General features: G+C 42.9%; 1 protein-coding gene across 2 annotated transcripts in view; it reads right to left on the bottom strand.

Moving 5' to 3' along the window:
* ACSS2 (acyl-CoA synthetase short chain family member 2) overlaps nucleotides 1-24,239 on the bottom strand; it is a 43,033-nt gene that overhangs the window by 1,818 nt on the left and 16,976 nt on the right. The window contains exons 3-17 of one of the 2 annotated variants that reach the window (XM_004014514.5): nucleotides 12,238-12,329; nucleotides 11,916-12,019; nucleotides 11,649-11,721; nucleotides 11,295-11,370; nucleotides 11,019-11,133; nucleotides 10,199-10,237; nucleotides 6,186-6,323; nucleotides 4,992-5,162; nucleotides 4,550-4,683; nucleotides 4,227-4,359; nucleotides 4,089-4,145; nucleotides 3,817-3,897; nucleotides 2,060-2,168; nucleotides 540-608; nucleotides 69-245 (exon numbers count right to left, since the gene is read on the bottom strand). In XM_004014514.5, the coding sequence (XP_004014563.2) occupies nucleotides 69-245; nucleotides 540-608; nucleotides 2,060-2,168; nucleotides 3,817-3,897; nucleotides 4,089-4,145; nucleotides 4,227-4,359; nucleotides 4,550-4,683; nucleotides 4,992-5,162; nucleotides 6,186-6,323; nucleotides 10,199-10,237; nucleotides 11,019-11,133; nucleotides 11,295-11,370; nucleotides 11,649-11,721; nucleotides 11,916-12,019; nucleotides 12,238-12,329 (1,568 nt within the window). The remainder of the gene's footprint in view (nucleotides 1-68; nucleotides 246-539; nucleotides 609-2,059; nucleotides 2,169-3,816; nucleotides 3,898-4,088; nucleotides 4,146-4,226; nucleotides 4,360-4,549; nucleotides 4,684-4,991; nucleotides 5,163-6,185; nucleotides 6,324-10,198; nucleotides 10,238-11,018; nucleotides 11,134-11,294; nucleotides 11,371-11,648; nucleotides 11,722-11,915; nucleotides 12,020-12,237; nucleotides 12,330-24,239) is intronic. The other variant, XM_004014513.5, reaches the window with a different exon arrangement.

Genomic DNA, 24,239 nt, shown 5'->3' with positions numbered 1-24,239 from the left:
AACAACCTGCTGTGGTGCCTGGGCCATCAGGACAGACCTGGCAATCCCTGCCCAGGGAAGGTCCTTACTCTGCTTCTTGAGCTCCTCAGTGAGAGCTGGGCTGAAGATGTGGCCATCGCACAAGGTGACAAAACAGTAGAGGCATTCGCCCTTCACAGGATGAGGGTGGCCAACCACGGCTGCCTCTGCAACAGCCTTGTGTTCCACAAGTGCTGACTCCACCTCTGCCGTGCTCAGCAGGTGTCCTTGTCAAGGGAAAGGAAGTTGCCATGAGAGAGATCCCAGCCCCTGTTCCATCTGTCCCAGTAAGGCAGTCCCGGTCTGGTCAAATAGGGACAGCCTTTCATTCATTCCTCAAGGAACATTGTTGCCCCACCATCCTGGTTCCCCTCCTCCAGGTACTCTTCAGTGTTTGCTACTCTTCAGCCCAGAAATGAATGCTGCATTCCAGGTGTGGTCTGGCTCTCTTAGAAGGCTTTGGCTGGGAGTTGCTGGGTGAGCAGGGTTAATGAGAAGGGAAGATGGTCCCTGGCCCTCACCAGATACGTTCAGCATGTCATCAATCCTGCCGGTGATCCAGTAATAGCCATCCTTGTCCCGCCGGCAGCCTGGGAGGAGAAAATAAATACACCACAGTAGGATACCGCAGCGATCCGCATCACCGAACTGCTGTACCCACGGCAACAGCCTCCTAACAAGTCTTCCTGTTGTGCTAGCCAGGCTCCAAGGTGTTCACACCAACCTCTGTCTCCTGGATCCATTCCCCTGTGTGGTCCTTTATCTCACCGTGCTAGGGTTTGTCTCATGAGCAGTTGCATGTGGCAGAAACGACAGGATGTCATTTCTGAGATGAGATTATAGAAGACACTGTGGCTTCTATCTTGGGTGCATTCTCTCTGATTATTTGCTCTGGGGGCAGCCAGCTGCCACGTCATGAGTAGCCCTATGGAGAGGTCCATGTGGCAAGGAACTGAAGGTTTCTGCCAGCAGCCACATAAGTGAGCTTAGAAGTGGGTCCTCCAGGCTCAGTCAGACCTTTAGACGACTGCAGCTCCAACCACAGGTTGACTGCAACCCACAAGAAACTCTGAATGAGAACCACCAGTGAAGCCACTCACAGAATCCTGATCCTCAGAAACTATGAGATAATTGTTGTTTTTAGTTCCCAGGTTTGGAGTTAATTTGTTCCATGGCAACAGATAACTAATATACTGACCTAAAGTCTATTCTCCATAAAACAAGCAAAGTTAGTTTCTAAATAATATATAAATTATAATCACTTCTCTGCTTAAAAAGCCTGATGGTCTCCCACTGTACACTGGATAAAATCCAAATTCCTCACCATGGCTCACAAGGCCCTGTATTATTATCTCCCTCTCCAACCTGATACAACATTCTTGCTGTTGCTCACTACATTCCAGCTACACAAGCTTCAGTCTTCTCCTCAGACATTCCATGCTTATGTCTCTCTGGTACAGAACATTCGTTTTTACTCCAGATATTCCCATACCTGGCTGTTTCTTCAGGTCTCTGGTCAAATATCACTTCAAAGAAACTTCTCACCACCCCATGTATGGTGGCTGTCCCTGCAGTATTTATTTGCTGAATTTATTGCCTGTCTCTCCTCACTAGAATGTAAACCCCATGAGAGCAGAGACCTTGCCCACCTTATTCATGGTAACATCTCCTGTGCTTAGATAAGTAGTATGTGCTCAATAAATATTTATGGAAGAATGGATTGGTGGATGGACACATGGGCAAACATAGGCTCCAGACATGGGGACACACATGACATGGTAATACATACTGCCATGTGCTGCCTGTCTTTCAGCCCAGCAGTGATGGAAACAAGAACATTTTCCCTCATACATCGAATCTCAGCACCATGCTGAGAGCCTTCCTGCAACACTCATTCCTGTTCTTATGGTCTTCTCTGTATCTCTGACTGGATATTACACATTGATACATAAGACACATCCCTAACCAACTCCTCTTGAAAACGAAAGGGGATGGTACCTGTCTTAGTGGGAGGGGTGGGAAAGGGATAGCCAAGGCTCACCATCTCCGGTCACGTAGTACCCAGGGAACTTCTTAAAGTAGGTGGTCTCAAAGCGTTCGTGGTTCCCATAGACTGTGCGCATGATCCCTGGCCAGGGCTGCTTGAACACCTGGAAGATGAGGAAGTGGTAACCATCTGCTACACTGTCTCACAAGAAGACAGTTACGTCTTTGCCAAACCTTAGGAGAAATAGCCTGAATGCCATTCCCAAGAAGTAGAACAAAATATATGCTTTGGAGACAGACAGTCTAGGCTTGGAATCCTGACTCCGCCACTTACTAACTGTGTGGCCTCAGGTAAGTAACTTTACATCTCTGAGTTTCAGGATCCTTATCTGTAAATCAGAGAAAATAATTTCTACCTCCCAAAGTTATTTTGAGGATTAAATTAATAGTATGTGGAAGCTGCCTAGCACATGGTCTGTTAGTAATAAGCATTTAGTAAATTTGAGTCTCCTTTTTATAAAAAAATTATTTTTATTTATTTGGCTCTGCTGGGTCTTAGTTGTGGCATGCAGGATGTAGCTCCCCAACCGGGGATCGAACCCAGCCCCCTGCATTGGGAATGTGGAATCTTAGCTACTGGACAAAGGAAGTACCTTGAGTCTCCTTTTAGGTAATCCCTCAGGGATGCAGGTACAATTTGTTGCAAATGAGTGTAGTTACATAAAAATGTGGGACCTACACATAAGTAAATAAGTATTGCCCCCAATCAGTAATGTTCTGTGGCAGCAGATTGGTGGGATGGACAGAACTCTATTCTAAGAGTCAGAGGACCTGGATTCAAGTCTTGCCCATGTTACTAACTTGCTCTTTTAAAAGTGTGTTAGTCACTCAGTCGTGTCCGACTCTTTGGGACCCCAAGAACTGTAGTCTGACAGGCTCCCCTGTCCATGGGATTCTCCAGGCAAGAATACTGGATTGGGTAGTCATTCCTTTCTCCAGAGGATCTTCCCCAGCCAGGGATCGAACCCAGGTCTCCTGCATTGCAGGCAGATTCTTCACTGTCTGAGCCACCAGGGAAGCTTGCTCTTAGTAAAAACAAAGTGGGTTGGAGGGTGAGGGTGCTAATGATCTCCCTACAACTACTAAATGATCACAACAGCAGCTTACATTTATCAAGCACCAACTCTTAGGTTCTGTGCTAAATAAACCCTTCACATGAATCATCTAATCAATTCAGCAACCAGAGGAGATAAAGATACTGCTGCTATTGCTGTTTAGTTGCTAAGTCGTATCCGACTCTTTTTTGCGATCCCAGGGACTACAGCCCTCCAGGCTTCTCTGTCTACGGGATTTCCCAGGCAAAAGAACTGCAGTGAGTTGTCATTTCCTTCTCCAGACAAAGGTACTATTGTAACTCTTTTACAAATGAGAATATTTATGTTCAGAGGGGTTAGGTAACTTATCTAAAGTCACAGAAGAGGCAGAGCCAGGTTTGAACCCAGGCAGGTTGACTCTGGAGCCTATATGATTTTCCACTATGTCCTTCAGACCCAAAAAGGCACCATCAAGTATCTTTGAGTAGAGCCCTTAAGAGCCTTGTGGGCCAAAAGGCCTAGAGGCAGGCAAAATATCCAGAAGGATTGCCCCACTAGGGTCTCTCTGCAGAGGATAAACCCTCAACCAGGGAGCTTTAGCCAAAAGCAGCTACCAGGAAAGGTTAGGTTCTAAACTCTAAAGGAAAGCACACTGTGCCCTTCTGTGGACCATCCTCCCCTCCCCCTCATCAAAGACCCACAAGGGCCAGGATCTCACCAGATAGCCTTCAGCTTCACCTTCTAACTCTTCCCCAGACTCATTCAGGATCGCAGGAGCTACCCCGAAGAATGGGAAAGTCTAAAAGCAAACAGGAGACAGGACTCACAAGGAGGAATGAGACAACTCTGACTCAACTCTCTACCTCTAGAGAGTCCCAGAGCCCCCAGTTCCCCACACCTATCAGTCCAGCCCCCCACCCTCTACCTAGGCTGAATGCCCCAAGACTCTCCCTGGCCTAGCCCAGGACCAGCCAGGGGAGCCTCACTCACAGCAGAACCAGGCTTCATGGGTATGGCCCCAGGGAGGGGGGTCAGCATATGGCCACCCTGTGGAAGTCAGAGATCAGGGGTTTGAGTCACTCTTCGCACACACTGCCTGAGCACCAGCCTTCTGAACCTGTTACTTACTGTCTCTGTCTGCCAGAAGGTGTCCACAATGGGGCAGCGCTGCGCACCTACCACCTGGTGGTACCAGAGCCAGGCCTCGGGGTTGATAGGTTCACCCACAGTTCCTAGCACCTGTAAGGACGCCCGGCTGTGCCTTGGGCAGGAGAGTGGGGAGAAAGGGAGGCTCTGAGCACATTAGGAACCAGGAAGACGTGCACAGGCTCTTCTGCCCCCTCCCCTAGTCCAAGCCAGGGTGTTAGAATAATGGGATGGAAAGGACTGTGCAAAGGCCAGCACCAGCTCTGAGGGACACTTAAGAAGCAGCAGCCAGAGAGGGGTCTCACTTGGTAACAGGCTCATCTCCAAACTTCATGAGCAGACGGATGGCTGTAGGTGCTGTGTAGAACTTGGTCACCTTGTACTTCTCCACGATATTCCATAGGCGGCTCACATCCGGATATGTGGGAATCCCCTCAAACTGACCCCAGTAATGGCTGGTCATTTTCAGTCCTTCTCAGTAGTTCCTCCATTCCCCTACCATACCCTCAGGCTCAGTATTTTGTCTTTTCTGACAAATCCCTGTCTTCACACCCTTACCAGACAAGCCAAGAGATTTTCCCATTCAGCATATACAACCCTCTGAGAACTCTTCTTTCTCAAGGCAACAGGTCATTGTATAAGTCCCTCTGCCTCTAGGCAAGGTGGCTTTGGGAGGTCATCACCCAGGATCATCTTGTCCATCCCCTAAATAAACCAGGTAGCCATGGGTCCCAGCACCCTTCTTACCAAAACACTGGTGGCACCATTGGCCAGTGGCCCGTAGGTGACATAGGAATGGCCAGTGATCCAGCCAATGTCTGCGGTGCACCAGAAGACATCCTCCGCATGAAAGTCAAACACATACTTGAAGGTTGTGGCCACATAGAGCATGTAGCCCCCAACTGTGTGTACCACGCCCTGTGGAGAGAATAGGGCCTCAAGTTGGGCTCACCCTCACTGACTACCAAATGTAGAGGAAAAGCCTCCCCAGGGATTCTGGCCCTGCCAGCACTGCTTTTACAGCATCCATCTCTCTTCCATCTTCCTTCCTCCACGTTCCCATCTCACACACCACATATATTTATATAGTCAGTCCATCATCCACACCCACACCCTAAGATGGTATTTCTGAACCCCCCACATTACTTTCACACACATGGACCCTTTTGGTACACTCACATCTAATAGTATCTCTGTTGTGTGCTTGTGCATACACACTCAATTATACGTTGACAGAATGAGAGTGGGGAAAAAAGATAATCTTCTTTGCTTGCTCCATTAATACCCTATCCCTACCAGGCTCCTCCATCCATGGGATTTTCCAGGCGATAATACTGGAGTGGGTTGCCATTTACTTCTCCAAGGAAAGAGAGGCCCAAATTGTGTCTCTAACGATTCACTAAGGAATATTCCAAAGCATGCAGAGAGAATAATTTATGGATGCGGCAAGTGGAAGGTAGAGTGATATATCTTTTAAGTCGGAGTTCTAAGTGTTTCCAGTTCCCACACTGCTCTGGGAGGGACTAGATGTTACCAGTGTGGCATGTGGAAGGGACTGAACTCTAAGAGCTGTAGTCAAGAAGGCCAAGAGGGATCCCTGTGCCCACTCTTGGCCTTGACTTTACAGGCAGCTCTTCTTCAACCAAACCACGTGGGTATAGGCAGGAAACACAGATGTCAGCCCCATGGATTTATCCTTTCCTCCTTTTCTGGGCACCCTGAGGCTCCCCACTTGAATTGTCTCACCCTGGGCTTCACCATTAGTGTCTGAGGATTTGTCAATTTGATTTAGAAAAGGTAATGTGATATTTCTGAAACTCAGAGTTGTAAATTTCATGTCATTACATGCTTCCTCAGAAACTCACTTCTCACCCTTACACAGTGTATGTACACACACACACACACACACACACACACACACACACACATACACGCACTTGCCTTGGGTTTGCCTGTGGAGCCACTGGTGTACAGGATGAAGAGTGGGTCTTCAGCATCACACCATTCAGGCTCACACTCATCCCCTGCCTTCTGCATGAGTTCATGCCACCACAAGTCAACCCCCTCATTCCAGGAGATCTGCAGGGGGAAGAAAATAGGAATGGGCAAGGAAGAATTGTTAACAGGTCAGGCTGGGGGCAAAATTCACCCCTACCTAGCACCTGGAAAGGCCAGGGTGGGAGTGGCAGATGGAGGTCCTGAGAGGGAGGAAGGGCCCAGTGAGGGTGAAATGGGGCAGGGAGAACAGAAACAGAACAGGAGGCTTCTTGGGTACTCCCAGCACCCTGCTTCAGAACTTCTCTCACCTGGCCTCAGGCTGAGGCGGGCCCCCTTGGTTGGTCCCTTCTCACTCTTCAATTCCTAGCTTAAATGTCACCTTCTTGGAAAGGTTTAATCTAAATGGCATCTGATAGGCTCCCAGACCCACCCTCACCCCTACTATTCTTCTTCTTCTTCTTCTTTTTTTTTTTTTAATCAGCTTGTGAGATTAGTTTCCCAATCAGGAATTGAATGTGGGCCCTTAGCAGTGAAAGCACAGAGTCTTAACTCTGGATGGCCAAGGAATTCCCACCCCTGCTATAATTCTTGATCACAGCACCTTATTTTTTTTTACCACATAGCACATATTTCCAGTTGTTTTATTTAGCTGTTTACTTGATTACTGTCTCTCCCGATAGTGACCTCTATGAGTACAGTGGCATGTCTATCTTTCTTGCCCACCCCCCTAAATCTCCAACACCTAGTAAAATGCCTAGCACTCAACAGGCACTCAGTAAAATTTTGTTGGATGAATGAATATGCATACACAGGCCTGTATATACACATATGTACTTATGGGACTAGTGGCTCATCAGCAGGGATGCAGATACCACACAATTCAGAAATGCAGAATTAGTCAGAGCCTGCAGGTGAGGTGGGTACCTGACCCCAGTAGTTAGTAGCAAAAGAGTCAACAGATGTTGGTCCAAGCATCTTTTTTTGCATGTCCGGACATCATCCACATCTGGAGGTTCCTACTCCAGCTCTGCCCCTGCCCCTATACCAGTGGTACCAATGGGTTTCTCAGAAAGACACTTTCTTGAGGTTCCATTCAGCAGGAAACTTTGCTTTAAGTTGGTGGAAAAGGATCAAGGTGGATTTCTCCCAGTAGAAGGATGTCCCTCTAATACTGAAGTGCCTTTCAGATCTGTCATCCTGAAATTTTTCTAAACTCTCCTTGAAACTGTTTTACTTTCTGAATTATATCAACTATTTGAAAAACTGGTTTTAAGTCTACTCTTTGCTGAGTGAAGTTGTATTCCCTGAATTCGTCCAAAGTTGCACTGGATTTCGATTCCCAGTTCTGCCACTTCCTAGATATATATGACCATGGACAAGCCACTCTCCCTCAAGTTACTCATTTTTAAAATGAGGATAGTCATTCTTGCCCTGATAGTCTCACAGGATTTTGGAAACATCAAAGGAAATCTGTTATTACCTAGTAAATATCAAGCCTTGGATTGTCTGGGTGGGTAGAGGAGACTGATGAATGTCAGGAAGGTGAAAAGTTAGTTCAATTCCACTGAACTCCTCTGGGAGGTGAAACAAGAGTGTGATGATGGAAACTATTGTGGGTTTGGTTTAACTGTCACAAAACTGTTTCATATTCATTACTTCCTTGTTCTATAGTCCCAACTGGCAGGTAGACATGATAGTATAAGAGGAAACATCCTATTCCTCTCATTATATGGTTATATAGTAATTTATTGTGTGCACATTTGGTTTAAAAGCCCCAGAGTGTTAGATACATACCTTGATAAATTATAAAATTACCATTCTCCTTTTTCTGAACTATCTGTCTCTTACTCTGGAGAATTTGAAGTTTCTGGCACATAAGCATGACAAGTCCAGGTCAAGAGAGACACCATTGAGAAGAAAAAGAACAGAGAGGTCCCCACAAGGTAGAAAATACAAAAATACACCCTACTTTTTTTTAAATTGGAATAGCCATACGGCTTTACACATACATTGTCACATGAGTAATTTTTTGCCCACCAGATGATCTAACTGAGATGAGGGCATTAACATGTTTAAGAAGAGTATCAATAGTGCTCTGAGCAAATGGAGCTAGTCTATGGTGCTGGTGTGGATTGTCACAGAAAAGGCACTAGGGACATGTAAGGGCAAAGCACAGTTACATTGTGGCAATGAGGGGACTCTTTTAATCTTGTAAAACTGCTTCCTTTGTGGGTGTGGGTAAGGACGGTGGGGTGGGTACTTTGGGGTGGGTACTCCAGGTGTGGAGCTGATAACCAGCACCAGGAAGCAGGCTGAGAGCAATCAGTGGCACACATGTTGGTTGTGAATTAGGTGTACACCTATGAGGGCCCAGGGCTTGGAACCAGGAAAAGGTTTGCATTTTCTGAAATAAGAATCAAAGAGCTGGCCTTTGTTATTGGACCAGGAAAGCCTTAGGGAGGGCAGCTGCCAGGTGCGAGAGAGGAATATGAGGAAGCTCATAGGTAATATGGTTGAGGAAGGTCCCTGCCAACTGTAACAGGCCCTCCCTTGAAGACTGCTTAAGAATGAGGGGTTTGGAACTCTGCCAAGATTTCCATAGTTTTGACTATAGTTCTCAGGCCAAGCCACCTGGGTTTCGTAAGCCGATTTTTATGGTCTTTGGGTTTTTGGTAACTGAGTCTTTTTACCTCCAAGGAATAAAATTCCAGGAGCCTGTGGCCTGACAACCTCTGGTATTAAGAATTATAAGAGTTTATTTCTTTTTTAACTCCCTTTTAGAAATGCCAGCCTGTCTGCTATATTAGAAATAATAAAAGCTAACATTTATAGAGCAGTTACTATGTGTTGAACACCTTACTTATACTGACAAAACCCTGTCAGGTAGGTACAACTTTATCCTTATTTTAGAGATGGGGAAACTGAAGTAAAGGAGCTTAAGAAACTTGCCCAAGTTCCCATATAGCAGGTAACAGAGCCAAGATATGAAGCCAAGTGGTCTGACTCCAGAGCTATATTCTAACCACTAAGTTTGTTTCCTTTTTCAAGAGAAAAGTCTTAGGTCCCTGCCTGAGTTTTCAAATGAAAACATTTCCCCCTAGGACTCAGATCTGTCTCCACTGTGCTAATGAGAATAGAGAAAAGGTGTATTATATTTACCATTAGCCTAAGAGGTTGATCATAGCAGATTTAGAGTAAGACATCCTGTGAGGATGGTAAAACTCAGAGGAATAGTGGCTTTTATGTTTTGTTTTAGTAAGGAAAGAGGTTCCTTTAAAGCATTTACTATCATGTCTCCATTACTGATAAGGGATCTGAAGTCCAAAGAGAAGGGGTGACTCATTTAAGGTCATATAGCTAAAAATTGGTCTCTGGACTCCAAACCCAGTCTCTCCTCTATACTAATCAGCTTTGAGTTCCCTATACTAATCAGCTTTGAGTCCCCACTTAAGAATCTCTCTTCTTAGAATCACCTACAATATAACTTTCGTTGAATTTAATTATATCAGAGTTTATGTGTAGTTTGTAAATCTGAAAGTAGTTTATAAATATATTTAGAAGGCTTCTTCTCAGCTGCCAACTTGATGGTGATTCCCAAAGTCAAGGTCTGCCTCTCCTCTACCTGTTCCTCCTCCTGTTCCTTTCCTGGTTCTGCCTCAGCTAACTGCACAGTGGAAACTTTCTGACAGACTGCTTGGTCCTCTCTCCCACAATGGTCCTGAGAAGCAGGAGTGAAATGGGATGTCTGTTGCTACCTCTGAGATCCATGCTCTATGCCAATTCAGAAAAATAAGCATTTGGCCTCATGACCCTTCAGAGTGATTTAGACTAACTAAGGGTAGAGAGAAGGGGTTAGGTCTGGCAGTCACCTCAATGGGGCGAACAGGCAAAGAGCAGTTGGACAAGCAAACAAGCATGCAGGAAAGCAGTGCCCAAGGCAATGCAGAGGTGGATACCTGGGGCCGGATGTGCTTGGGTTTCTCTTTCGGCTTACCCTGTTAAGAGCCCACGGAAAGGGTGGTGAGCAGGGTCCAAGGATAGGGGAGGGGGAGGGAAGGGTCAGTGTGCCCCAAACCTCTGGCTGCTTCCTTTCCCTCTGGTTCCTCTCTCACTGGTCCTCCCAGCCTCCATTTTCCTGATTCTCTTCACAGCCTCTATACACTCAGAACCCCGAATGCTGACAGGGTCTCCAATGTTCCTAGACCAGACTGAAGTCTGTCTAGCTCTAAGATTACTCAAAGCCTCTCAAGTCACAGAATTTCAGAAACCCTCTGTCCTTCTGGACCCTGGAGCTCTTATCCTTCATGCCCCTTAGACCTGGAGGCCACCACTGGACTTTTTCATCAGAAGCATGTATCCAAAGCTATCAAGGGCCATCTGTTGAGTGGCAGATCCTGGTCTTTCCATGGTGGGACCACATAGGTAGCCCACCCCAAACCAAAGCCCAGTATTTAAGATGACTACATATAGTCACCCAGGTCAGCCCATTTCTAACCCAATCCCGATCTCTAAAGATCCCTGATGCCCATCAGAATACTCCAACCAGCACAGGAGTCTTCCTCACAATCTCTTGTGCTAAGTTCCCAAAGCTCCCTACCTACATCCAAGGTCAAAGTCCCCTATCCCCAGTCAGCCCTGCCAGGGAGGCCATTCTGAGGACTGCTCCTAGATCCTCAGCATTATGATAAGGAAACAAAGACGGTCATCAGGAACTTCCTGGGGAGGAAGAGGGAGCCAGTTGGAGCCCAGAGGAGGGTATAATGGTACCAGACTCACCTGCACATCCGGGCACGGCCTCTTAATCGGAGGAGACTGGCTAGGAGAGTCACCTGTGCCCAGCTCTGCCCGCCCCAGGTGCTTGACCACAATGCAGCATTTCACTGGGAAACCCCTGGAGGAAAGAAAAGCCTGAAGTGGTGGGCTAGTTGGCTCAAAAGAGAATTTGGCAAGACCCACCCATACCTATCTAGGGTAGGAGGGACAAAGGAGACCTGGCACTGGGGAAATGCCAAGTCAACTCAGGGCAGTAGCCAGCAGACCAAACACACTTACTTCTCCTGACACTTCTCCAGGGTCTCGTCAGCCAGCTCCTTCAGGTTGACAAGCTTTTCCCCCCTGTAGAAGGCATCTTTGGGGAGCAACAGATATTCCAAGCCTTAGGAAGGCACCACACTTCTACCCCCTTGATCCCTAGTGGGTACAATGTTCAGTCCTTCCTGGGTAGGCCTCTTGTCTATGGATCTTACAGCTAATTTGAGCTAACAGAGGGTAGGCTGAGGTGGAAGCAGGAGATAAAGGGTAAGCTGCCCCTTCCCTTTACATTAATCAGTCCCAAATACCAGCTAGCTGGTTGAAGACCAAGACTGAGTGTGGGGGTTTTGGGGAAGGGGTGAGAGACTTAGTCACCTGTAGTAATGAGAAGGCTACAATTGGAATCCAGGATCCGTTCACAGAGAGACTCTGAAGAGAACCCTGCAAACTAGAAAAGGGAAGAAAGACTGAGAAAGAGGGCAACCCAAGGATCGAGTGAACAAGAAAAGGAATAAGGAACCTATGACACAAACATTCTAAATGCCTTAGTCTGGTTTTTCAGATCTTCCATCATCCAGGCTCAGCCTACTTTTCCTGAGCCGTACCCCCAACCCGGCCCCTTTCTCCAGCCCCAATTCCTACCACAATGGAGTGCAGAGCCCCAAGGCGGGCACACGCCAGCATAGCCACCACGAGCTCTGGGATCATGGGCATGTAGATTGCCACTCGGTCACCCTTGCAAATGCCTGCAGGTAAAGGACACAGATCATGGACCATGGTGGATCCCACCTGCTGCCACGTGTTCCTTCTCATCCAATTATCTGTTCTCCCCCACCTCCCCACCCAGGTGACCTTTTCTGTTCCTCTGTTAGCAGATTCCTTCTTTTCCTTCTCAACTTCCCCCGAGTCCTCAGATACCCCCAGGCTGGGCTCTCCAGTCCTCTCCCTATATCCCCACACTCACCCTGTTTTCGGAGAACATTGCTGAACCGACACACTTGGACCAGAAGCTCTTGGTATGTGATCTGGGTGGTTTCCTCTGGCTCATTGCCCTCCCTGAGATGTACCAGAAAGAGCCAGTCACTAGGGAATATGACTTCTTCCCCAAACAAACAAACAAAAATAAGAACAGTCATAAAATCCATTCATTAACACCAAGGCCTGGGAATATTCTGTGAAGATGAGCCATCTGCCACCACACCTTGAGCTGACTGATCAGATGCACTGGCCTTACAAAATATACTTTATACACAAGCTGTGTGTCACTGGAAAATGCACTGCCATCTCTGAACCTCATTTGATAAAATGGGATCATGATCTTCTCTCTTCCATTCAAGGCATGTATTAAGAAGAAATGGTATCACGAATGTGATTCTTCCTGAAAGTGATGTCAGCATTGCATTGGTGTTATTCAAAGTGGGGTCTCTAGATTACTTGTACCCAAGTCACCTAGGGAACTTGTCAATATGTAGATTCCTGAGCCCAAACTCAGAATCACAATCACAAGATCCAAGAATCTGCTTCTTTACTACAAGTTGGTATAAAGAATCAATAGGTAAATCAGATGCACCTTTAAAGTTGAGAATCACCACCCTCTATCAACTTCTTGCTGTCTACCTCCTCAGCCTTGCCTCCTACTCCTTTCTAGGCTTCAGCCTGGTTTCCTTCAGTCATTTCTTCATCGATTCATTTGCTTATTCAACTACTATGTTCTATATATATGAATAGAAATAAGGCACTGAGAATAAGATAAGCAAAATCCCTCCCAACATGAAGCTTATATTCCAATGAAAGTACAGGAAATATACAAGTAAAAATATAACAGATAATTTAATTTCCAATTATGATAAGAATTATGAAAGATATAAAAAATGACATAATAATGACCGAGAAATTTTTAAAAAGACATCTTAAGGATTCAGACTGTATACAAAGATTTAACTGTAAGAATACCCCCTTCAGTATTATTTTTCAATTTTATGAATTTTAAATAAGTAATTCTACTGCACAATTGCACTCATCTCACACACTAGCAAAGTAATGCTCAAAATTCTCCAAGCTAGTCTTCAACAGTATGTGAACCAAGAACTTCCAGATGTTCAAGATGGATTTACAAAAGGCAAAGGAAACAAAGATCAAATTGGAACATCTGTTGGATCATAGAAAAAGCAAGAGAATTCCAGAAAAACATCTACTTCTGCTTTATTTACTATGCCAAGCCTTTGTGTAGATCACAACAAACTGCGGAAAATTTTTAAACAGATGGGAATACCAGACCAAGTTACCTGCCTCTTGAGAAATGTGTATGCAGATTAAGAAGGAACAGTTAGAACTGGACGTGGAACAATGGACTGGTTCCAAATTGGGAAAGGAGTACGTCAAGGCTGTATATTTTCACCCTGCTTATTTAATTTATATGCAGAGTACATCATGTGAAATGCCAGACTGGATGAAACACAAGCTAGAATCAATACTGCCAGGAGAAATATCAATAACCTCAGATACAAAGATGACACCACACTTATGGCAGAAAGCAAAGAAGAACTAAAGAGCCTCTTGATGAAAGTGAAAGAGGAGAGTGAAAAAGTTGGCTTAAAACTCAACATTCAGAAAATGAAGATCATGGCATCTAGTCCCATCACTTCATGGAAATTGATGGGGGAACGAAACGGTGACAGACTTTATCTTTTGGGGCTCCAAAATCACTGCAGATGGTGAGTGTAGCCATGAAATTAAAAGACGCTTGCTCCTTGGAACAAAAGCTATGACTAATCTAGACAGCATATTAAAAAGCAGAGACATTACTTTGCCGACAAAGGACTGTCTAGTTGAAGCTGTTGTTTTTCTAGTGGTCGTGTATGGATGTGAGAGTTGGACTGTGAAGAAAGCTGAGCGCCAAAGAATTGATGCTTTTGAACTGTGGTGTTGGAAAAGACTCTTGAGAGTCCCTTGGACTGCAAGGAGATCAAACTAGTCAATCCTGAAGGAAATCAGTCCTGAATGTTCATTGGAAAGACTGATGCTGAAGCTGAAACTCCAATATTTAGGCGAAAACTGACGTATCAGAAAAGACCCTGATGCTAGGTAAGATTGAAGGCAGGAGGAGAAGGGGACAACAGAGAATGAGATGATTGGATGGCATCACCAATTCAATAGACATGAATTTGAGCATACTCTGGGAGTTGGTGATGGACAGGGAAGCCTGGCGTGCTGCAGTCCATGGGATCGCAAAGAGTCAGACACAACTGAGCAACTGAACTGAAATGAACATAAAAAGATATGTAAATTTTTAAAATGAATTTGAAAATTGAATTTTAATGCTGTTCAGAAATAAATACTTCACAGTCCCCAAACAAACATAGAATGGGGAGGTGGGAAAGAACAGCTTTAAGCACAGGACAGGCCTATTAGACAAGCATATAAACATGCTTCTATGTTTATATACTCTTTTTTTTCTATATAAATGGTGACATACAATATTCATTTTTCTGTATCTTGTTTTTTATTGAATATCACAAATCTTAAATATAGAGCTTGATCATCTGGCTTAATTTTTAAATTTAACAATATATCTGGATATCATTTTCCATCAAGACTTACAGTGCTATTTCATTTTCTTTGTCATATGCATAATGTTCTACTATTTATGTGTGCCATAATTTATTTAACAAATAAATATTTCAATGAGTATCTTTATTAATATGTCATTTACTCACTTGAAAATATATCTGCAGGATGAATTACTAGAAGTGAAATTGTTGGGTCAAAGATATGGACATTTAAATACTGATAAATACTAGAGGATAAGTTCTTTAAGTAGGATGGTCAGGGAAGGCCTCTCTCTGGAGAGGTGACATTTGAGCTAAGACCTGAGCAATGAGAGTAGGCAAATGTATGAGTTCTTGAGAAGAGTATCCTAGGCGGGTAGTACAGAGCTTGGCCTATTCAAAGAACAGAAAGGAAGCTAATATGGCTGGAGCGTAGTGAACAAGAAGGAGAGTAACAATCAGAAGTAGGCAGCAGCCAGATCACATACGGCTTTGTAGGCACGGTAAGAAATTTGAATTTTATTCTAAGGAGATTCTTCCTTGCTTCCCTTATACACAAAGTGCCACTTCCACAATCTTAATCACACCAATGCCCCAGCTCAGAATGCCTTCCCACCTCCTTTGGGCTGCACCACGTAGCCCTCCATAAAGGTCACTGTGCTTCCTCTCCTTCCTTACCACCCAGAGAACTTACGAAGGAGGTAACTAAAACCCAGAGAGAGGTAGGAGCTTGTCAAGGTCACAATAAAAAGCGGCAGAGCCAAGAACAGATCTTCAGGTCTTCTGACTTCAAGTCAGGGCTGTTTCTCCTCATAGTGTGAAGGACAGGGACCAGTAGGGAAGCCAGGTCTTTGGCGATTTTACGGAAGATTATCAGCTTCTTTCCAGCTCCTGGCTCAATGAGTTAGTTACTATCCTCTCATTGGCTTCACCTTCCTAGGGCTGAGAGGAGAAAAGCATAGAGCTGTTTAAACTGGGAAGGAACTGGGAGAGAGGAAGCTGGCAAATGGCCCTGAATGCCGGATGCAGAAAAAGTCACTTCCTTAATTGGCTCACTGACAAGTGGCACACGGGAACGTCTCTAGTTACAGCTAAATGCTGACATACATCTCACACCCATGCATACATATCCCCATATGTATGCTGACCTGTGTACCCCTGCATACATAAAAACATGTATACTAGTATAAAAAACATTGCAGACATAGGAACTTCTCATTTGCACACATAGGAACAATCAGCATTAATATAGGACTCGAACATGGGCCCATCTGCAAGTATATGCACCACACACTTAAGTATCTATCTATGTGCACCTTCCAGAAACTCTCTATCACATTATTCTGTTTTATTTTCTTTGTGGAACTTTCTATGATTTGAAATTAGCTCATGTATTTTATTCACTTGCGTATTATCTGTATCTTTCACTGGAATATAAACTCCGTGATAACAATGACCTTGTCTCTCTTGTTCATTGCTACGTCCCTAGCAATGAGATTCAATACCTAGAATAGAGACTGGTACATAGAAGGTGCACAGGCACAGATAAGAACAAACCTAAACAAGAACACAAGAACAGCTTACTTGAGCCCACTTCCAGTTACACACACACACAGAGTGTACATCTCTCTCCCTGGCTCTGTGCTCAGATTATACATTATTGATATAGGCACCTTACTCCTTCCAGTGTCTTCTTTCTCTGACATACACACTGGGCTGGGGCCCCGGATGGTTGGGAGAGGGGAGGGAGCACACATGCACACACACACATGTGCATGGGGACACACACCCCCCCAAAATGTAATATTACTCAGCCATGAGAAAAGAGTGAAACCTTGCCAGGGGTGATAATATAGACAGACTTGAGGATATTATGCTAAATGAAGTAAATCAGAGAAAAGACAGACACCCTATGATTTTACTTATATGTGGACTCTAAAAATAAACAAACATAATGAAACAGAAACAGATTCATAGATCTTGGGTTGTTGCTGGGGGCAGAGGAGAGTGGGGAATGGGTGAAATAGGTGAAGGAGCTTAAGAGGTACAAAGTTTCAGCTATAAAATAAATGCCTTGTGAATGTAATATATAACATAGAAAATATAGTAATAATACTACAACTTTGTACGGTGACAGATGGTAACTGGACTTATTTTGATGATCATTTTTGTAATTATAAAAATATTGAATCACTACGCTATACACTTAAAACCAATATTGTAAGCAAATTATACTTCAATTTAAAAAAGACGACTGAAGTGACTTAGCAGCAGCAGCAGCAGGTGAACACATGTACACCCATGGTGGATTCATGTCAATGTATGGCAAAACCAATACAATATTGTAAAGTAATTAGCCTCCAATTAAAATAAATAAATTAATGTTAAAAAATAAAAATAATAAATTTTTAATAAATTAATAAATAATTTAAAAGACTAGGTGAAATATCAATACGTTAAGCATATAAAATAAATAAGTGAGTGCCTATAATATAAATCTCTACATTTTATATATTTGGAACATTTCATAATTTTAGAATTTGAATAAAATAAGTAAAATATTTTACTATATCAAAAAAATAAAAAGAAGAAAGCAAACAGCAGCATGTGCCCACTTAGTTTTAGGGGGGAAGATAGGGAGGTGCGGGGACTGGAAAACTTGAGAATACATGGTCTGGAAAGAGGAGGCATCTAACACTTAAATGTAGTGCCTATTAACTTTTGGCCTCTGGGAATAAGGTCTCAATACTGCCCAATTTTTTGGTTTTTCAAGAGAGACCTGGAATCTGTTTCTGAATTTTTAAGTTTGATGCAATTAACTTTAACTTTAAACACTGTGGTCAAACAAAACTATTAATGAAAGATTTAGCTGATGGGCTACAGATTGGGAACCCTGCAGCAGACCCAGCTACTTCCCTTTTACCTGGAAGCCATATGGTATGGGACAGCTCAAGGTATAGAATCTTTTTTTTAAGGAAAACTTCTACAACTAGCTTATCCTTACACTCTCCATATTCACTGTTATCCATTACTGATGCAAAATATCTTCAGAATTAGACTACTTCCCTTCACATCTACTACCATCATAGTCCGAAGTCACCATTAAGTATGTCAGATCATGTCATTCCTCTGATCAAAATGTTCAGATGTCATCCCATATCATTTTGAGTAAAAGTCCTCACACTGACCTGCTACATGATTTCCTCACTACCTCTCTGTCCTCAAATACTCCCTTTCTCTCTTCCTCTCCCCACCTCTCTGCTCCAGCCACATAGCCTCCTTACTGTTTGGCAACACCAATCACACTTAACCTCAGAACTTTTGCCCTCCACTTGAGTATTCTTCCCCCAGAGAGCCACATGATTTATCCCCTATCTTTTGAGTTATTGCTCAAATGTTGGCTTCTCAGTGAGGTCATCCTTGACCACGCCATATAAAAAAGCACTTGTCCACCCCCAGTCCCAGATACTCCAAGGTAACATCTTCCAGAAAGTCTTCCCTAATTTCTCTTTTTCCTCATCTACCTCAAAGTGGAAAAATTTTTCTTCCTTCCAAGTCCCTTTATCTTACTTTCCTTGTGATCTATTGGTTCTACCTTGTATTACATTTATTGGGGCCTTCCTGTTCCCATTATACCCTGGGCTCTTGAAGGGAAGGAATTGTGTCTTCTTCCTTTCTGTTTTCTCTAAGCACAATTGGCACAGTAAATACTTAAGGTTCATGGTCAAATCAGTGAAAAACTTATAACTAATTAATGACAAGGGAAGACTGGAGAGCTCTTTCTCTTTGTATGAGGATAGTCATTGAATTGGAGATTTTAGTTCCCTAAACTAGCAGAAAAGTAAAGTACAAGATAGGAGGAAAGAGCTGAGGAAAAAAAAATAGATGGGGAAAACTGGGTTCCTCATAGAAGCATCAGAAGGCAGGATCTAACCTACTGAGTTAGGTCTTCCAGGGGAGAAGTACCCAGATGAGAGGAGTCCAAACTGTTATAAAAGGAAGACTGGACTTATCTGTTTAGCCTGGAGGTGAGAATATAATGAGAAACCTGATAGTAAGTCTCAAACACCTGTCTCTCTGTTGCCACCACCGTAGTACGAGCCACCTTCATGTCGTGCCTAGATGACCACAGTGACGCCACACTGGCCTCCCACTACACTCCTGCCCCCTTCCAATCTACACATAAACCAAAATGATCTATTATAAACACAAACCAGGCTACAGTATCTTCTCCAACTCATTATGTGCCATTGTTCCATTATGCTTACCAGACTCCAAACACATTGGCCTTCTGACTGAGAGAACATGCCATGGTCTTTGACTATTTTTCCTGAACTCTCCGAATGGTTTGCTCTACCTCATGTTTCAGATCTTGGTTTAACTGTCACTTCCCTAGTGAAGCTTTCCATGATGAGCATCAGTCCTTCCTGACATTCTTCATCACAAAATTGTTTATTTTTTATAGCATTTTTCTCAATTTGTAATTGTCTTATTTATTTACTGTTTTTTGGGATTTTTTGCTAATTGTCTGTCTCACCTACTAGACTGTAAGCTTCCTGAAGGCAGAGACCAAGTTAGTCTTCTTCACTACTGAATCCCCAACACCTTGCAAAGAACCTTGTATATAACAGGTGCTTAATAAATACTTTCTGAATGAATGAATGAACCTGAAGGATTATTATGGGAAATAAACAAATTAGTATTTTGTAACTATAATTGGAAGAGCTAGCTCAATTGGGAGAGTGCAATATAAAGAAAGCCTTTTCAAATGTCAGGCTTCCCTGGTGGCTCAGATGGCAAAGAATCTGTCTGCAATGAGGAAGACCCAGGTTCAATTCCTGAGTCAGAAAGATCCCCTGAGGAAGGGAATTGCTACCCACTCCATTCTTGCCTGGAGAATTTCATGGACAGAGTTGCCTGGTGGCCTACAGTCCAAGGGGTTGCAAAGAGTCAGACACAATTGAGTGATTAACACTTTTTCTATGTCCAGAAGTGTAGGATTGTGCAGGTTGGAACAGGGAAACCCTGTCATCTATTTGATCATTCTCAAGGGAGTGGGGTCCTTGGAATTTCATTTTATAAGCAATCCATGTGATTCATGTTCAGTGAACTTTCAGATGACCTTTAAGACCCTTCCAGTTTTGAGATTCTTTGATTTGGGAAAATTAAGAAATAATGTGTTCTATGATCCATGAAGCACTGCACAAATGTGATGCACTTAGACATAAGTATATCCTCAAGTCACTTTCCCATTCACCAAGGGAGTGGGGTGTGGGAGCAACATAGCTTGACATATTAGCAGCTTAATGTTCCCTCTGGATACTCCTGGCTGAACAAGGAAAAGGGCTGGAGGAGGAGGTGGGAGGAGGCAAATACCAAAGACTGAATCATAAATCACTTAGAATGCCAGAGGAAGATAGGGCTTTTGATGTTCACCACCCTTATTCACAGATGAGAAACCAAATGTACAGATAGGAAGTGATGGCCTGGAGGTTACTTAGCACTTAGCAGCACTATTATTGTAAAGCAGAGCTATTCAATATGGTAGCCACAAGCCACATATAGCTACTGAACACTTAAAATGTTCTGGGGGAACTGGATTTTTAATTTAATCTATTTTAAATATTAACAGTCACCTGTGGCTAGCTCTAGAGCCTATATGCCTCAGGGCATTCTCCTGCTAAATAAACTGGACTATATAAGGAGAGAGATGTTTCCAAAACCCAGGATTAACAGAAAGAAGAAAATCAGTGCAGGAGTCCTGAGAACTGTGGGGTTAAAGTCCACCAAGCATGGATTTTAGTAAAACTATAATAACCCAAGAGAACTGAAAACATACATCCATACAAAAACTTGTACACAGAGATTCACAGCAGCATCATTCATGATGTCAAAAAGTGAAAACAATCCAAGTATACATCAACTGAAAAATGGATAAATAAAATGTGGCACATCCATACAATGGAGTATTATTTTGTATAAAAAGGAATAAAGTACTGACACATGCTACAACATGGATGAACCTTGAAAAGATTATTCTAAGTTTAAGAAGCTAGACACAAAAGGTCACATATTGTATGATTTCATTCATATGATCTGTCCAGAATAGAGACAAAAAATAGATTAGTGATTGCCTAGGCCTGATGGCAAGGAAAGTTGGAAGAAAATGAAGAGTGAGTGCTAATGAGTATGAGGTTTTTTTTGGGGGTGGTGAAAATGTTCTAAAATAGATTGTGATGATGTTTGTACAACTCTGCGAATATGCCAAAAATCACTGAGGTGTGCTTTAAATGGGCAAATTGTATGTTATGAATTATATCTCAAATTTTAAAAACTTAATTCCAGTTCTGACTGGAACTGCAATAAGCACATAGAATAATTTGGAAAAAATAGACATCTTTACAAATCTTTCTTTCCTGAAAGATTGTACCTTAGCACTATTCATTCATTCATACTGTCCATTCATTCATACTGTCTCTATTTACCTAAAGACTTGGCATTTATTTATTTTTAGCATTATAGTCATAGTATACACTTGTTTCCCTCACTGGATTGTGAGTTTCTTAAAGGCAGACAGGATATCTTTTTATCTGTTTCCTCCTCAGTGCCTAGCATAAAGTTTGACACATAGTAGGCACTTAATACATAACTATGAAATGAGTAGATAAAAGAATGAATGAATAAACTTCTCTGGTTACATGATCAGCCAGATCTAGGCTGATCAGAGTGAGGAAACGTGGAAGGAAAGAGGGGATTACAGAGGATACAAATGAAGAAGACAGATGCTAAACAGACAGTGGGAAATGGTAGACAGAGGGGAAAAGTTTAAAACTTGTGGAATGGGATTTGGAAACATATCTAGAAAAGTTTCTTGAGCCCCTACAATGGACTCAATCCTGGACTCTATGCCATGAAAGAGACTGGAAGAAGCCCCTGAATATGAGGTTCAGGCTATGGGACACATGCTTTGCAATCTGAGCTATTAATACACCCTGTTCTCCTGCCAGCTATTTTTAGGCCTTGAGCCAGAGACCTTGCGCCTGTTCCCCTTGGCCAAAGTGGCTTTGGTGCCAGGTGGTTTCTACACATCTTCTCTGTTGAGAAGGCAGGCCTGGGCTAGTATAGAAGGTAACCTTTCTCCCAATGCCTACATGCCTTCTTACAGGAGGAAAATGATACTCATTCCTATCATCCAGTTGTTCCTACCATGCTAGTCTCCCCCAAAATAAATGAATGAGGGCAGCCCTCTCAGCTCCTTTATTACCACTGTATTTGGAATGCTGCCTTAGATGAGAATATGCCTAGGTTAGAAAAAGTGAGTGGGAAGAACCGCCAGGGACAACACACTACATGTACAACAAGTCTCTCAAGTATAACAGACACATGCAAAAAGATTCATGTCAATAGTTCTTTGCTATTTAGGTAGATATAGCTTAAATTAGTAATTTTTAAGGTATAGTACTCTATTCCTATGGGTACCTGTGGAGAAGGCAATGGCACCCCACTCCAGTACTCTTGCCTGGAAAATTCCATGGACGGAGGAGCCTGGTAGGCTGCAGTCTATGGGGTCGCTAAGAGTCGGACACGACTGAACGATTTCACTATCACTTTTCACATTCATGCATTGGAGAAGGAAATGGCAACCCACTCCAGTATTCTTGCCTGGAGAATCCCAGGGATCGGGGAGCCCGGTGGGCTGCCGTCTATGGTGTCGCACAGAGTCGGACATGACTGAAGCGACTTAGCAGCAGCAGCAGCATGGGTACCTGAGCAGGAAAAGTTTTAAGAGAGTAAGTGTCCAGAGTTTCAACTTTCATATGTACTCTTTCCTAATAGTGATCTAAGTTGGTTTTCCTTTCCCACTTTCTTTCTCCCACTTTACAAAAAAATGCCATGTCTCTCTTTTATCCCAAACTTTATTATGCCTATACAATGCTGAGGTTCAAAAAAAAAAACACCTCTAGAGTGCCAAACAAAAGGACAATTTGAGATTGCATAAATTCACAGGGAGAGCCCCAAGGAAGCAAACCAGAGAGCTTCTATAAGAAATCAATATTAAAAGGAGTGACATGTTGACAGAACTGTCTGTACAAATTAGGTTATATGATGAACATTATCTATAAATTATATGAGCTAAATGTGCAGCTTCAAGATTTTGAAAAAGATATATAACATATATATATATATACAATAAAAACACATTAGAAATTAGATTCTTTGCAGTGATTTAATCTTTTGATAAAATGTTTAAATCTGAACTTTAAAATGTAGGAAGAGTTACACATCAAAATTCTTCTGGGTATTAGATCACTAACATAAATAATTACTTTTCAAAGAGATCCTGCCACTGCCCACCATATCAAAAACTTGTGAGGAAGTTTAAAAAATACAAGTCAGAAATTTTATCCTCTGAAAATTCTGATTCAATAGGCTGGGTGGGATCTAGGAATCTGGATTATTAACAATATCCTCAGGTAAATATTTGGGTCACCAGACCTAGATTACTGTTTACCTCTAATTCAATGTATGAATTTGCACAAAAGTACCCTTACTTCGGAGAAGGCAATGGCAACCCACTCCAGTACTCTTGCCTGGAAAATCCCATGGATGGAGGAGCCTGGTGGGCTGCGGTCCATGGGGTGGTGAAGAGTCAGACATAACTGAGCGAATTCACTTTCACTTTTCACTTTCATGCATTGGAGAAGGAAATGGCAACCCACTCCAGTATTCTTGCCTGGAGAATCTCAGGGATGGTGGAGCCTGGTGGGCTGCCGTCTATGGGGTTGCACAGAGTCGGACACAACTGAAGTGACTTAGCAGCAGCAGAAGCAGCAACCCTTACTTCATACAATTTTAAACAGGCAACTCTTTGGAAGTCCTTGCTGAAAAATTCATATATTTTTAAAAATCTCAATCATTGGTATAAAATGAAAGATCAGCCAATTCAATTTAGACCCTTAAGCTGTATTTTGTAGCCTATAAGATTGAAATGATAGAATGTCAAGGCCATGAAAACCCAGAAAAGACTAAGGGACTATTCTAGATTGAAGGAGACTAAAAAGACACGACCACTGCACATCATGCGTGATTCTGAACTAGATCCTTCTGCCATTAAGGACATTATTAAGACAACTGTCAAAACTTCCGTCAAATCTGAAGATTAGATAATAATGGTGGATCAGTACTGATTTCCTGATTTTGATAGCTGTATTACAGTTATACAGGAGAAAGTCTTTGTTGGAAATGTATACTATTCAAGGTTTGCATCTTACTCAAATGGTTCAAGAAAAAAGCTATTTGTACTGTACATGCAATTTTCATGTACATTTTTTCCTTTGTTTTTTCTCTTTAAGTGTTGATCCTGTTTTATTATCTGACTAGAAAATTAGACAATTCACCAGTCCAGGTGGTAATGGAC

Source organism: Ovis aries, chromosome 13 (assembly GCF_016772045.2).
Source record: "Ovis aries strain OAR_USU_Benz2616 breed Rambouillet chromosome 13, ARS-UI_Ramb_v3.0, whole genome shotgun sequence".
In the NCBI taxonomy this organism is placed as follows: domain Eukaryota; kingdom Metazoa; phylum Chordata; class Mammalia; order Artiodactyla; family Bovidae; genus Ovis; species Ovis aries.
The sequence above is the reverse complement of the archived record's forward strand: the minus strand, read 5'-3'. Positions and strand labels throughout refer to the sequence as shown.